This window comes from Carcharodon carcharias, chromosome 25, assembly GCF_017639515.1.
Source record: "Carcharodon carcharias isolate sCarCar2 chromosome 25, sCarCar2.pri, whole genome shotgun sequence".
Lineage (NCBI taxonomy): Eukaryota > Metazoa > Chordata > Chondrichthyes > Lamniformes > Lamnidae > Carcharodon > Carcharodon carcharias.
This window is the reverse complement of record NC_054491.1, coordinates 26,432,523-26,448,503: the sequence shown is the minus strand read 5'-3', so window position 1 is coordinate 26,448,503 and position 15,981 is coordinate 26,432,523. Positions and strand designations below refer to the sequence as shown.

Genomic DNA, 15,981 nt, shown 5'->3' with positions numbered 1-15,981 from the left:
TTGCACTTTTGCAAATTCACTTTTAGCCAAGTTCACCACCAAATTAGCTTCTTGTAGTCGAGTAAATAATTCTTCCAGATGCTCCTCTCCCACGTCTGACTGAAAACGATTATGGCATCAATATAAACTACACAATTGCTTAGACCTGCAATTACTTTGTTTGTCAGTCTTTGAAAGTCACAGGTGCATTCTTCATACCAAATGGCATGACTTTAAACTGATATAGTCCACTTGGCATTACGAAAGCTGATATCTCTTTTTCTCTCTCCAACAATGGTACCTGCCAATATCCTTTTAGCAAGTCAATCTTTGTGATAAATTTTGATTTTCCCACTTTCTCAATGCAATCCTCCATAGGATATGAATCTGCTTTTGTCACCGCATTCACCTTTTGATAGTCCACATGCAGTCTGTGTGTTCCATCCGGTTTCACTACGAGTATAATAGGTGAACTCCAGTTACTGCAACTAGACTCAATGATATCATTTTGAAGCATGAAATCAATTTATTTTTGTACTTGTGATAACATTGAAGGATTTAATCTATAAGGCTGTTGCCTTATTGAAGATGATATTTCTATACATACATCTTGTAAAGCTAAATGTGTCTTTGCCAACTTATTTCCACAAATAGGTTTTTGTGACTGCAATAGCTTTTCCAAATCACTTTGACACTTGCTTGGAAGGTAATTCAATATTTCAATTAAATTTTCAAGCACCCCCTCATTATCCAATTTGATTAGAGGAAGATCAATTTCAGAGTCCTGCACTTCTACCTCTTTCTCATCATCCACCATCACTAATACCTCTTTTTGTTTCTCTTCTCTGTCAAAGTACTTTTTAAGCATATTTACATGACACACCCTCTGTTTCTTTCTTCTATCTGGAGTATTTATTAAATAATTTACTTCACTGAATTTCTTTTTAATCCTGTAAGGCCCATTAAATCTTGATTTAATGAATCCCCTGGTACTGGTAACAAAACTAGTACTTTCTCTCCAGAAACAAAACATTGAATTTTAGCTTTCTTATCTGCTTTCACTTTCATTGCTTGCTGTGAGATTTTAAATGTTCTCTAGCCAACTCATGTTCAATCTTTCCCTTAAATTTGATATATAATCCAGGATAGTAGTTTCTGAATATTGACCTACAAATTACTCATGAATCAATTTCAGTGGTCCCCTTTCCTCATGACCATAAACTAGTTCAAAAGAGCTAAAACCAGTCGATGTGTTAGGAGCATTTCTAATAGCAAATAACAAAAATGGAATTCCTGTATCCCAATCCTGTGCATAATCAAAATAGTATGCTGTTATCATAATTTTTAAAGTTTGATGCCACCTTTCCAAAGCTCCTTGTGGCTCTGGGTGATAAGCTGTTGACTTAACCTGTTTTATCTCCAAACTGTTCATTACTTCCTTAACCAGCTATGACATGAAATTTGACCCCCTGATCTGATTGTATTTCCTTAGGTAAACCATATTTTGTAAAAAAAAAAATTAACTCCTACATAATCTTCTTAGTTGTAATTTTTTTTAAAGATATTGCTTCAGGAAACCTGGTAGACACATCCATTATTGTCAATAAAAACTGATTCCCATTTTTAGTCTTAGGGAGGGGTCCTACACAATCATAACCCTGGTAAAAAGTTCTTCAAATGCTGGTATTGGGATTAAAGGCACTGGCTTAATCATTGCTTGTGATTCCTGTTACTTGACATATATGACAGGTTGTACAGAATTTGACTACATCCCTATGCAATCCTGGCCAAAAAAATCTCTGGATCATTTCCTGTGTTTTCCTAATCCCTAAATGTCCCCCCATTGGAACTTCATGAGCAATTCTCAGAATCTCATTTCCATGCCCTAATGGGATAACAATCTGATGCACCTCCCTCCAGCTTTCATTTGCTGAGATATGATCCAACCGCCACTTTCTCATTAATATATTTCCTCAAAGTTAACAACATACTGGAATACATTTTGCTTCAGTTTCTGAATAAGCTTTCTGATATAACTATTTTAATTACAAATAATTTTTCTGTAACTCCACTAACCTCTTTGAGTTAAACACTTCAACTGAACTGTCCTGCATTCCTTCCTCCTGAACAATGTTATCAAATGCAGTGCCAGCTAATTGGATTTTGACACCTTCTTCTTCCTTTGAACTGCCTGCTTATCTCGTTCTTCCCGATGAGCCTTTGATCTCATTACAACACAATCAGGAAACAATCCAGGATGTTTCTTCTGTAGCACTTCTGTTGAAAATACTTCTACAGGCTGCGCAACTACCACAGGCATCACCCACATTTGCGATCCAGCTATATCGTTACCCAGAATAAATTGAACCCCTGCAATGGGCAATTTTTCCACCACTCCAACTATAACCTCACCTGTCTTCCATCTGCTCTTTAAATTTATCTTCCACAATGGAATAGATTTTTATTACCTTATCCTGCAACACTCCCTCTGAAAAACAAATATCATTATCCCACAACAATAAGGATTGACTAGCCCCTGTGCCTCTTAAAATTTTAACATCTTTACCTACTCCACCCTGTACACATGGAAAGACTTTCCCTTCACATATGAAGTCTTTAAACATTTTTGTGACCTGCTCCTCAGAATTCTTGAGTAAATTGTGAACACAATCTCACTTCTTTACCTTATATGATTCTCCCTGTTTCACCTGCACACAAACTATTGATTTCTCCTGTGCCTTAACCTCAGAACCCACAGTACTTCTATTTCCAGAGCTTTTCTGTACCCCAATAATTCCTACAGATTTTTCCTGCAATCTCCCAACATACTGAATTTATGTGCCCCACTTTATTACAATGAAAACACCTCAATTTTCAAATATCACTACTGCCTTCAGTACTTTCATTTTGTTCTGAGAAAAAACTTCCTGGGAACTTCCAGCTCCTCCTTCTCTTCCATGACTACCTACCTTCCTTTCACTTCCCCATTTTTCCTCCTTTTCCAATTTGAAAGGGTGATGGAAAAAAAGGATTAGCTCTATGAACTAACTCATAATCATCAACTATCTCTGCTGTTTGTCTTACAGAATCAACCCTCAGTTCCTCCACATGAGTTCTCATTACTGAAGGGATTGAATCTTTAAATTCTTCAAAAATTACATCCCTAAGAGCTGTATAGATTGTCTCTATTTTTAACGCCTGTATCCACCAGTCAAAATTACTTTGTTTTACCCTTTCAAACTCAGTATAAGTTTGCCTAGGCTGTTTTCTCATATTCCTAAATTTCTGCCTGTATGCTTCAGAAACCAACTCACATGCACTCAAAATAGCTTTTTACACCACATCATAATTCACCAACATTTCTTCTGAAAGCGAAGCATATACCTCGTACCCTACCTAACAACTTAGACTGTAATAATAATGTCCAGTTTTCCTGTGGCCATTTCATCTTTTTAGCCCCACCTCTTGAACACTCTATTCAAAAAATGCAAATTCACACTCACTCTCTTACATATCAAAACTGGTACACATCTAAGCACCCAGGCTAACTGGTTTTAATCCAATTAAGACACTTAAGACCCCCCCCCCCCCAGACTAAATCTCTATTTTAAAAGAAAAATATTTTCCAAAATATTATATACATTAATAGCTTCATGACAATTATAAGCCCAGCAATTGTAGACCAGTCAGTTTAATTTCAGTGGTGGGCAAGATTTTAGAAACAACTATTCAGGATAGAATTAGTCACATGGAAAAACATGGGTTGATAAGGAAGAACCAGCATGGATTTCTAAAGGGGAAATCATGTTTAACTAACTTGCCAGATTTTTTTTGAAAGGGTAACAGAAAAGGTCGATGAGGGTGATGCTGTTGATGTGGTGTACATAGATTTTCAAAATGCATTTGATACAGTGCCACACAACAGACTTGTGAAAAAAGTTATTACTCATTTAATAAAAGGGACAGTAGCAACGTGGATACAAAATTGGCTGAAAAATAGGAAGCAGAGAGAAGTGGTCAATGGATATTTTTTGGGATGAAGGTTTGTAATAGAGTTCCCGAGGGGTCAGTATTGGGACCCTTGCTTTTCATGATATATATTAATGATCTAGATCTTGGTGTGCAGTGGACAATTTCAAAGTTTGCAGATGTCACTAAGCTGGAGAGCATTGTGAACTTCAAGATGACATAGACAAGTTGGTGGAGTGGGCAGAAAGGTGGCAGATGAAGTTCAATGTGGAGAGGTGTGAGGTGATGCATTTTGGTAGGAAAAACGTGGACAGACAGTATAAAATAAGGTGAAATTTTGAAGGGGGTGCAGGAGCAGAAAGACTTAGGTGTATATATGTATAGGTCATTGAAGTTGGCAGGACAGATGGAGAGTAGTTAATAAAGCATTTAGTATCCTGGGCTTTATTAAATAGAGGCATAGAGTACAAGAGCAAGGAGGTTATGCTGAATTTATATAAGACGCTCAGTTGCCCTCAGCTGGAGTATTGTGTACAGTTCTGGGTGCCATATTATAGGAAGGATATGAACACATTGGATAGAATGCAGAAGAGGTTTACAAGAATGATTCCAGGGATGAGAAACTTCAGTTACGAAGATAGATTGAAGATTGGGACTGTTCTCCTTGGAGAGAAGGTGGCTAAGAGGAGATTTGATAGAGATGTTCAAAATCATGAGGGAGCTGGACAGAATAGATAGGGAGAAGCTGTTCCCATTGGTAAAAGGATCAAGAGTTCTCATTCAGAATTTACAAAAGAAGCAAATATGTGAGAAAATACTTTTTCACACAATGAATGGTTCGGGTCTGGAATGCACTGCCTGGAAGTGTGGTGGAGTCAGGTTCAATCGAGGCATTCAAGAGGGTATTAGATAATTATTTGAATAGAAACAATGTGTATGGGGAAAAGACAGTGCAATGGCACTAGGTAATAATGCTCATTTGGAGAGTCGGTGCAGACATGATGGGCCGAATGATCTCCTTCTGTACCATTAAAATTCTGTGATTCTGTGAAGAGTGGCAACATGAAAAGATTTATGTTATGAGAAAGGTAAAAGTTCCAAAGGCATAAAAACAATGGAATTTACATATTAAAAAGGGAGAAACATGCATAAAGGAGAATGAGGCTATGTGTCAGGGAAAGGCATTGTAAGATCTAACAGAAGTGCAAGAAGCCTCCAGCATTTGTGCATAAACCTGCTGTCTACAGAAACTGAAGCTGGAGTCATTTTGAATTCCACTGTCCAGGGTATTGTGTTACTTTGCTGGATCTGTTTAAAATCTATTTTTGGACCATTGCTTTAAAGGCAGTGTAGCTGGGAGCCAGGTTAATTAGGGATTTTAGGAGTTATTATAGTAGTAATTTGTAGTTCTATGTGTATGTTTGAAATTTTCTCTTCTGTAAATAAATATTTTAATTTTAGTTTTTAAAAAAATCTTGGTAGACTTGTTACTTCTGAATTCAGGGCACACATGTTGAAAAAAATACAATTTGCAAAACCATTGTGATAGCGTGATCAAGTTTCACACGTGGATTTGACCCACCTGGCACACATCATCTGCCATGTCGTAGCACTCATATGTTTCAATAAGATCACTTCTCATTCTTCTAAGCTTCAATGGATACACGTCCAGCTTGTTCAACCTTTCCTCATAAGATAACAACCCCATCCCAGGAATCAGTCAAGTGAACCTTTTCTGAACTGTTTCTAACTCCCTTATATCTTTTCTTAAATAAGGAAACGAAAATTGTACACAGTATTCTGGACATGGTTTCAACAATACCCTGTACAAATGTAGGAAAACTTCCCCACTTTTATATTCCATTCCCCTTGCAATTAACATCAACATTCCACTTGACTGCCTAACCATTTGCTGTACCTGCAAACTAACTTTGTGATTCATGTACACCCAGGACACCCAGATCCCTCTGTACCTTAGAGTTCTGCAATCTCTCTCCACTTAAATAATATCCTGCTTTTCTATTCTTCCTGCCAAAGTGAACAAGTTCATATTTTCCCACATTATACACCATCTGCCAAATTTTTCCCACTCACTGAACCCATCTATATTCCTTTGTAGCTTCTTTACATCTTCTTCACAACTTAATTTCCGATCTATCTTTGTATCATCAGCAAATTTAGCAGCCATACATTTAGTCTTTCCATCCAAGTCATTGATATAAATTGTAAATAGTTGAGGCCCCAGCTCCGATTCCTGTGACAGCAGGTTCAAAGGGCTGAATGGCCTCCAGCTTTTATTTATATTCTTATTTCTCATTATCTAGTCCATTAAATAGATTTTTCCAGCTGTCAGTCTCTCCCACACCATTCCCAATGTTAGCAAGATCTGTGTTCTCTCTCCAAATCTCACCAAACTAACATTGCTTCCCTGTCCCCAACACATTGGGTTTAGAATTTTCATCCTCATCACTTCTGCAGGCATTTTCAGTTTTCTGTTGTCTTCCATGTTCCCTTGTCCTATGATTTGTCCTTTTTTCCCCATTGTAGTTGGGTGATCTGCTCACTGTGGCCTATGCGCTCTGTGTACCACTGAAGCGTTCTCTTCTTTATCAGTCTCCCCATGCTTCCCTCCCTTTGTGTTATTCTGCTATAACCATTTACACTGCCCCTCTAACAACCATACTTCCTCCCTCACTCCCTTCTTGCTCCTCTGAAGCTCAAATCAATGTAACAACCGAGAATCAGTTAGATTTGTGAATGGAAACAGAAATGAAAGTTTACATAGATGTAAATCTGTGACAAAGAATCAGGCATCAACTCTGCAAGAGTTTATTATTATTGAACCTGATAAATTATCTAAATATGAACAGAGTTAATTTCTTTTCTGAATAAAACAATCTTTTATTTATTTTACATAATAATACAAAAATAATTTTGTTTGTTAGGACATTTCTGAAACACTGAACAAGACATGAAGGCACTTTGTGAGATTCTGTGCAGTTATTGGGGTGAAGGCATTCCCACTGCTGCATCACCCCAAAACATTACGCCAAAACATTCCCCTGTCACTGTGGTACCCCAAAACATTCCCCCATCACCGTGGTAACCCAAAATATTCCCCCATCCCTGTGGTACCCCAAAACATTCCCCCATCACTGTGGTACCCCAAAACATTTCCCAGTCACCATGGTACCACTATTTATTCTCTAGTACCAAATGAGTATTTCCACAACATGCCAAAACATTGCCACTGACACAATAACCCATGCCTACACTGTGACTCCTGGAATGAAGCAGTCACTGACTGTGTGATGTCATCTCTGTTCTCAGTCACATCATTGGCTCAGCTTCTCTCAAACCCAAAAGTTAAGAGAGTTAGTGAACATCTGGACGCAGACTAATCTGGTAAACTGTGAATCAAGTTAATCAGCACTTATTTTGCAAAGGTCTCATACTGAGGGAACTGTTACTGCTCAATGGCCCAGAATTTTTACCAGAAGCAGTGCCCATTCTAAAGGCTTTTGCAAAGTGTTAGTGGCCACAGGCATTGGAGAAGATTTCAATAAAGCAATAAGAAAAATTCCAAATCCACATACTGAATAACAGGTGAAAGGAAGAGTTGAAGAACCCAGGGACCACAGATTTAACTATGATCAGGTACAGTCTGGACCCACAAAACAACACTCCCTCTCTCCCAGGCTGTGGCCCATTAATGGTTCAAGAACTGTGAACTCCATCAGAATATGGCACTGCGTTGTCAGTTACCTAAGAACAGGAGAAGGCCATTCAGCCCATCAAGCCTGCTCCACTATTCAATATGATCAATTCCAGATCTCGCCATGTAATTCAATGTCACTAACCAGGAGACCCAGATACAATGGAAGCATAGAAACCTGGCGCCAGACACTTGCAATGAAAACATATTTCTGTGTCTGGCACAACCTGGAAGTATGTTGTGTAAAATATCTGACTCTAATCTGGAAGTTGAGTTATGACAAGGCACCAATTCTCAAATAATGCAAAATATTCTGTTCTGCTCAGTTACTGAAAATGAAACTCGCATAACAATCTGATCTTCCTTTCACTTCTGGTGAAAGGATTAGAAACTGGGAGAAGGGTCATACAGACTCGATACGTTAACTCTATTTCTCTCTCCACAGATGCTGCCAGACCTGCTGAGTTTTTCCGGCATTTTCTGTTTTTATTTCAGATTTCCAGCATCTGTAGTATTTTGCTTTTACATTAGAAGCTGGGATGTTATTGAGGAGGATGTGCATGTATAGGAAAGTCTCTCTCAAACTCTGCACACTCAGTGACCCACACACATCTCAGGAAGGATAAATGTTGATTAAAAATGAGCTGGATCTTTGGTTACTCAGTTTCATCTAACTCTCTGTTTTACTGACATTTCTCAAGGAAAACACTGATAAGAACACTCAACACTGTCACAATAAGTAAATAATAATTCAAACTCTTTTCCTCAAGCTATCCCTCTGACTCCCTTTTTGTGATGAAGAATTTCTGGGGATGATTCAGATGTTTCAACTGAAATTGGAAAGGCCTCTGACTGCTGGAGAACTCAGATCAAGGTCACAATATTTGTAAATGAGACCTCATTCTTCAATCTTAGGAAATTCTAGTTATCAAGAGTTTCGCAGAATGGACGGATGTTTCACAAATGACATTTAAACTGAACACAAAATCCTTCTCTTTGTGGAAAATACCGAAAGAACTGAACTATTTAAATTTTCATGTTAAATCACAACAAACACACTGAGAAATTAAAGGTGAATTAAAATATTTGGTGAAATTATAAATCCCATCATTTCGGACCAAGAATCAGCACAGGTAAAGATTCACAGGCTGGTTCCCACAAGCTGCAGAATATTTTATACATTTTGAGAATTCTAACAGTAGCCAGCTGGTGGAACTCAAGGCAGAAGGCAAGAATCTACTAATTTACCAGTTTCTCCAGCCTGTACCTTGACGTTGAGGCAGCCCACTCCCCTATGGTAGATTAATGGACAGCATGATTGTTAACTGCAGTGATTCCCTGTATCTCCTTCACACTAATAGATGATCTTGAACTGAGTCACCTGAATAGCTGAATCAGCCGAGGTTAGGACTTCACCAGAACCTCCACCATGAGCTTCTCTGAGATTAATTGACACAAAATAAGGACAAATCAGGGATCAGCTACACAAATCAAAATGATTGCCAACAAGCAGCAAGATCATGATTGAACTCCAACATTGTATAATACATGACATCCTAACATCTCCCAGCAGATAAATAACTGGGATCCAAGATGATCAGTTAGTGCCCACTCCTGAAAAACTAGGCCACTCCATGAAGCCAACAAATTGCTGGTCATAAATGTAGAGAGTTGTTGGATGGGTTCATGTGAGCAAAGCCTGTTAAGCTCCGATGAAACATGTCTCAGATGAGCCACCAAATCGAATGAAGTTCTTTAAGGGCTCAGATTGAATTCACTGGTTGGTGACTCTAATCACTGACCCCAGCCCCTGACTGAGCCGAGGAGATGTCTAACCAGCTCACCAAACATGAAATATATTCAAGAGAAATTGGCTTTTGAAGCTTCGAGGATTGATGAGGCACCAAAATGGTTTTTCCTCAGAAATTCTACTTATTGCAAATGGACCCAGATTAATTTCAATCAAGCAAACTTTTAGAAAATTAGCATTTAAATTAATTTCTAGAGGATGAAATTAGTGACAAAACAACATTAATTAATCGTCCAAATTCCCAAAAGGTAAATCAGACAATCCCATGTGGACGGTAAGAATTCCCAATGGAGAGATGATCCTCAGTCCCTCATGAAGCAGCAAGTGAAACCATTCAGTTCTCTGAAGCTCCGGGAAACCCAATTGACCCTTACAGGAACACTGAGGGGGTGGAGGGCACAGGCCCAACACCAGACCTCGAACCACTGGCCCGTTAACCCCAGTGACCCCACCCTGGACCGGGACAACTGTACAGAGACCTGGACTCCCCTCACTGAATGTGAATCTGATTCAATTCTGTATAAAGAAGGATCCCATCCATCCAGTACTCGGACCCATTCCCTCCCCGAGCATGGTCTATGATCTTAGATGCTGCAGCATCTGTTCTCCACAAGATGGACACTTGGCCTGTGCCCGCGCCTTTCTCCCATCAGGCACGAGCATTGGGTGAAGAGGTGGGAGATGGAAGAGATTTAAATGTCCTCATCCCACAGGCACAGCTGTTTCTGTGGGACGTAAAAGTCAAACTGGGAGCACTTCTGGCAGCTTTTGATGCCACACTTGTAAGAGCTGGTCTTGCCTGCGGGGTCCTTTGTGCGACAGTATTTCAGGAAGCAAGGGTACCACTCAATACAGAGTGCGTAGCGGCAGATGCAGCCTTTCCACCGATCCCGACTCACCCGACATCGTGGCACATCCTCCGAAACTGGCATTAAATCAAAGATTGAAGCCTCAATACCTGTGGAGAACCAAAGGGGCAACAGGTCACCCTGGGATCAACTAGCGGATGGATAATCCCACTTCACATCCTTTTCCCCACCTTCAACATCCTGCAGCCCCTTCCCCACAGGCTCGCCAGTAATATATCCCACTGACCTCACAGAGATTAAAGTTCACATTGTGCAAATCAGTTAATCCAAGGCAGTCAGTCAGCCTCCTGCTGTGAGAACCAGGTTAACAGGAGGCCAATACCAACACTCTAGATTAGATTAGATTTGATTAGGTTAGGGAAAGGGAGTAAAGGGAGGGAGGGGGTGGGGGTGGGGGTTGAAGAGACATGGGGAATACTAGCAGGTAAACATCACTGGGACTATTAATTTATGTGGAGGGTAAAGGTCAGCATGGAGTGGTTAGGCTGAATGGCCTGAACTGTGCTGTATCAATTTGGCATTTCTGGGTGTGTCTCTGGGAACTGTGAATGGTAGAGTCTCTCTCTCTGGGTAGAATATCTGTCTAAGTGAGCTGGAGATCACATGGATGCAAGTTATGTTACAATTATCTAGAACTGTGTTTAGATCCCATTGGACTAACTGGGTTCAGTTCTGGACACCAACCCTCAGGAAGGATATCCTTACCTTAAAGTGGGTGCAGTGTAGATTCACCAGAATGATCCAGGGGCTAAAAGGGTTAAATTATGAGGACAGTTTTCACAGACTAGGCTTGTATTCCCTCAAATATAGAAGGTTAAGGGTTTATCCAATTGAGTTGTTTAAGATGATTAAAAGATTTGATAGAGTCGATGGAGAGAAACTACTATTTCTGGTGAGTGGTTGAAGGGGGGGGTGGTGGGGGGATGGGGAGTCCAAAACAAGGCGGCAGAACCTTAAGATGAGAGCCAGGCCATTCAGGGATGATGTCAAGAATCATTTATGCACACAAAGTGGAGTGGAAATCTGGAAAGAGGGGGCACGCAGGGTGGGCGGGTTGCGCGGGAGGGTGGGCGCGCGGGAGAGAGTGCGCGCACGTGTGTGTGATAGTGCATGTATCAGCATGTGTGAGATAGTGTGCGCATGCGCGCATGAGTGCACACACGCATGCGAGAGAGTGCGCACGCTTGTGTGAGTGTGTGTGCATGCGAGTGTGAGGGTGTGTGCATGCGAGTGTGAGAGAGTGTGTGCATGCGAGTGTGTGTGCATGCGAGCGTGAGAGTGTGTGTGCATGCGAGTGTGAGAGCGCATGTGCATGCGAGTGTGTGTGTGTGCATGCGAGTATGTGTGCATACGAGTGTGTGTGTGTGCATGCGAGTGTGAGAGTGTGTGCATGCGAGTGTGAGAGTGTGTGTGCATGCGAGTGTGAGAGCGCGTGTGCATGCGAGTGTGAGAGCGCGTGTGCATGTGTCTCTCTCTCTCTCTCATGTTCATTCCACAAACCTTTCTCCGTCCAGTAATTCACATCACTCTCTCTTGCATAGACAGCATCCATGGCCTCTGCACATACACTGTTGATGTGGACACTCAGTGGATTCGCTCTGCTGTAATTCACTGCCACATCCATGTACAGGTGCTCTGGGCCTCGCTGTTCCTCAGCCACACGCACTGTCCTCGGATTCTTCTGTAGTGAGAGACACAAAATGTCCAGTATTGGAAAGGTCACAACTAGAGAAACAAAATCAAAGAATGTCATGTCCCAGAAACAGGCCATTCAGTCCCTCAACTCAGTACCAGTGTTTTCATTAAATGAATCACCAGCCTATTCTCACTTAAACAACAACTTCTGTTTATAAAGTGCCTTTAATGTAATGAAACATCTGAGGCACTTCAAAGGAGCAATAAAAACAAAATATGACACCAAATTATAGAAATGAGATATTCAGACAGTTGACAAAAGGTAAGTCAAAAAGGTAGATTTTGACAAGGGTCTTAGGGGAGGAAAGCAAGGTAGATAGGCAGATAGGTTTGGAGAGGGAATTCCAGAGATTGGGATTTGGACAGCTGAAGGCACAGCTGCCAATAGTGGAATGATTAAAATCAGGGATGCTCAAGAGGCCAGAATGCGATGAAATGAGGGACGAGGATATGGAGGGAAGGATGAGAATTTTAAGATCAAGACATTTGGCTGGGAGCCAGTGTAGATCAGCGAGCTGATGACAGGGAACTGGGGCTTGGTGTGAATCAAGACAAGGACAGCAGAGTTTAGAATGATCTCCAGTTTAGAGAAGGTGGGAGATGGGAGGAACATTCCTCCTCCAGCATCTCTGCCTGTTGCTGCTCTCACAGCTACGTGTTTCCCCATTGCTCCTGCACTTTCCTCATTCCCCTAAAGCTTTCTTCACCTTCTGCTTGCTCTGCTCCCGCCAAGGGTGGAAAGACTCTGCAGGGAGAAGCACAATCATCTTCCTGATACCGGAGAGGAAATACCTGCAAAACACCTTTTACATGCAATACTTTCATACTGAGAATAGCCTTATAATTTAGATGGGGGTCTGTGATAACTTATCCATTTGAAAAGAGGTCCTTTAAACAAAAAGGTTTGGGAACCACCGCTACAGATTCGACTATTCTAACACACATATAGCCGGCTGCCCATTTTATGCTCCATAAACTTTGCTACCCATGTTGTAAACTGCACCAAGTCCCATTCCCCTATCACCCCCGTGCTTGCTTACCTATGTTGGCTCCTGGTCAAGCAACATATTAATTTTAAAATTCTCATCCTTGTTTGTAAATCCCTCCATTGCTTCAGCCCTCCCTAACTGTGTAATCTCCTCCAACCTCACAAGCCTCCAAGATATCTGCACCCTTCTAATACTGGCCTCTTGGGTATTCCCAATTTGAATCACTCCACCAATGGAGGCTGTGCCTTCATCTGCCTGGGTCCTGAGCTTTGAAATTCTCCCCCAAACCCTCTCCACCTCTCTCTCATCCCTTAATCCAACCTTTGACCAAGGCTTTTAGCCATGTGCCCTATTATATCCTTACTGGTTCAATGTCTAATTTTGTTTTATAATGCTCCTGTGAAGCACCTCGGGATGTTTATAATGTTAAAGGCATTATAGAAATACAAGTTGTTGCTGGAGCAACACAAAGTATCACAGCTCAAAGCTGCCAACAGGAGTTCAGAAAAGAAACCGAAGAAGGAAGAGAGGAATGAAGTTTGAGAGGAGCACCGGTTTCTGGCAGTTCCCATCTCACCTGTCGCAGTTTAGCCATTGATTCACTTGGAATAATTTCATTCTTGTGAAGCCTGGTGATGAAACACAAGCCCTGGAACTGTTTCTGACCACGTTCCAACTCCCCCAGAATCAGGGAACGGATAATCTTCACATCCTGAGGAAAGGAGTGGAGAGAGAAAGTTATTACTTCTTTATTTTTTTCACGGGATGTGGGCGTCGCTGGCTGGGCCAGCATTTATTGCCCATCCCTAATTGCCCTTGAGAAGGTAGTGGTGAGCTGCCTTCTTGAACCGCTGCAGTCCATATGGTGTAGGTACACCCACAGTGCTATGAGGGAGGGAGTTCCAGGATTTTGACCCAGTGACAGTGAAGGAACAGCAATATATTTCCAAGTCAGGATGGTGAGTGACTGGGAGGGGAACTTGCAGGTGGTGGCGTTCCCATCTATCTGCTGTCCTTGTCCTTCTAGATGGTAGAGGTGCAGGTTTGGAAGGTACTGTTGAAGGAGCCTTGATGAGTTGCTACAGTGCATCTTGTATATGGTACATACTGTTGCTACTGACTCACTTCATCACCGACACATGATGTTTAAGAACTAGGACTTAGGAGCTGGAGTAGGCTATTTGGCCTTTCAAGCCTGTTCCACTATTCAATAAGATCACAGCTGACCTAGTTGTGGTCTCAGTTCCACTTTCCTATCTACCCTTGACTCCCTTGTCAAAAATCTGTCTAACTCAGCCTTGAGTAAATTTAAAGACCCAGCCTCCACTGCTCCCTGGGGAAAAGAATTCCACATATTAACGACCCTTTGAGAGAAAAGTTTCTCCTCATCTCTGTCTTAAAAGATCTCTCATTCTTAAACTATGTCCCCGAGTTCTAGTTTCCCCCACAAGAGGAAACGTCCCATGAATTGCCCTCAGGATCCTATATATTTCAATAAGATCACTTATCTTATTGTGATAATGGGTATAGCCTAATCTGTTCAACCTTTCTTCATATATCCTTCATCCCAGGAATCAGTTGAGTGAACCTTCTCTGAACTGCTTCTAACACATTTACACCCTTTCTTAAATAAGGAGACCAAATTTGAACATAGTGCTCAAGCTGTGGTCTCACCAAGTCCCTGTTGAGCTGCAGTAAAACTTCCTCACTTTTATATTCCATTCCTCTTGCAGTAAATGCCAACATTCCAATTGCCTTCCTGTTTAACTTGCTGTACCTACATACTAACTTTATTTTGATTCACGTACCAGGACATCCAGATCTCTCTGTACCATTGAGTTCTGCAATCCCTGTTTATTTAAATAGTATACTGCTTTTCTATTCTTCCTGCCACATTTCCTCACATTATACTCCATGCCAAATTTTTGCCCACTCATTTAACCTTTCTATATCCCTTTACAGACTCTCTACCTCCTCTTGATAGCTTACTTTCTTACCTAACTTGGTGTCATCAGCCGCACAGGAGGCTGCTCAGTAAGATAAGAGCCCATGGTGTTAGAGGCAAGGTACTAGCATGGATAGAAGATTGGCTGTCTGGCAGGAGGCAGAGAGTGGGGATAAGGGGGTCCTTCTCAGGATGGCGGCCGGTGCCTAGTGGAGTTCCGCAGGAGTCAGTGTTGGGACCACAACTTTTCACTTTATACATTAATGATCTAGATGAAGGAACTGAGGGCATCCTGGCTAAGTTTGCAGATGATACAAAGATAGGCGGAGGGACAGGTAGTATTGAGGAGGCAGGGAGGCTGCAGAAGGATTTGGACAGGTTAGGAGAATGGGCAAAGAAGTGGCAGATGCAATACGTGGGGAAGTGTGAGGTCATACACTTTGGTAGGAAGAATAGAGGCATAGACTATTTTCTAAATGGGGAGAGAATTCAGAAATCTGGAGTGCAAAGGGACTTGGGAGTCCTAGTCCAGGATTCTCTTAAGGTTAACTTGCAGGTTGAGTTGGTAGTTAGGAAGGCAAATGCAATGTTGGCATTTATTTATTATCACTGACCCTCTATCCAGCTCTACTTGTCCCACCCCCCCTTAAACCAATTTATATTTCACCTCTCTTCTATTTTTACTTAGTTCTGTTGAAGGGTCATTTGGACTCGAAACATTAATTGTGTTCCTCTCCACAGATGCTGCCAGACCTGCTGAGTTTTTCCAGGAATTTTTGTTTTTGTCACGTGCTCTTATCTTGTGTAGCAAACTCTGATGTGGCACCTTATCAAATGCATTTTGAAAATCCAAGTACATTGTGATTTTCTAAGTATCCTGCTTCAACTTCCTTTATAATGTATTCTAGCACATTCCATGTGACGGATGCTCCTGCTTTCTGCCTCCCACCTTTCTTGAATAACAGTTTTATTTTCCAATCTGCTGGAACCTTTTCAGAATCTAAGGACTT

General features: G+C 41.3%; 1 protein-coding gene across 1 annotated transcript in view; it reads right to left on the bottom strand.

The window, feature by feature from the left end:
* Positions 1–6,828: 6,828 nt before the first annotated feature.
* The window catches only part of oafa (OAF homolog a (Drosophila)), a 49,525-nt gene continuing 40,372 nt past the window's right edge, over positions 6,829–15,981 (bottom strand). Inside the window, exons 2-4 of the mRNA XM_041174579.1 lie at positions 13,604–13,738; positions 11,843–12,023; positions 6,829–10,431 (exon numbers count right to left, since the gene is read on the bottom strand). Of these exons, the coding sequence (XP_041030513.1) occupies positions 10,166–10,431; positions 11,843–12,023; positions 13,604–13,738 (582 nt within the window). The 3' untranslated portion in view covers positions 6,829–10,165. The remainder of the gene's footprint in view (positions 10,432–11,842; positions 12,024–13,603; positions 13,739–15,981) is intronic.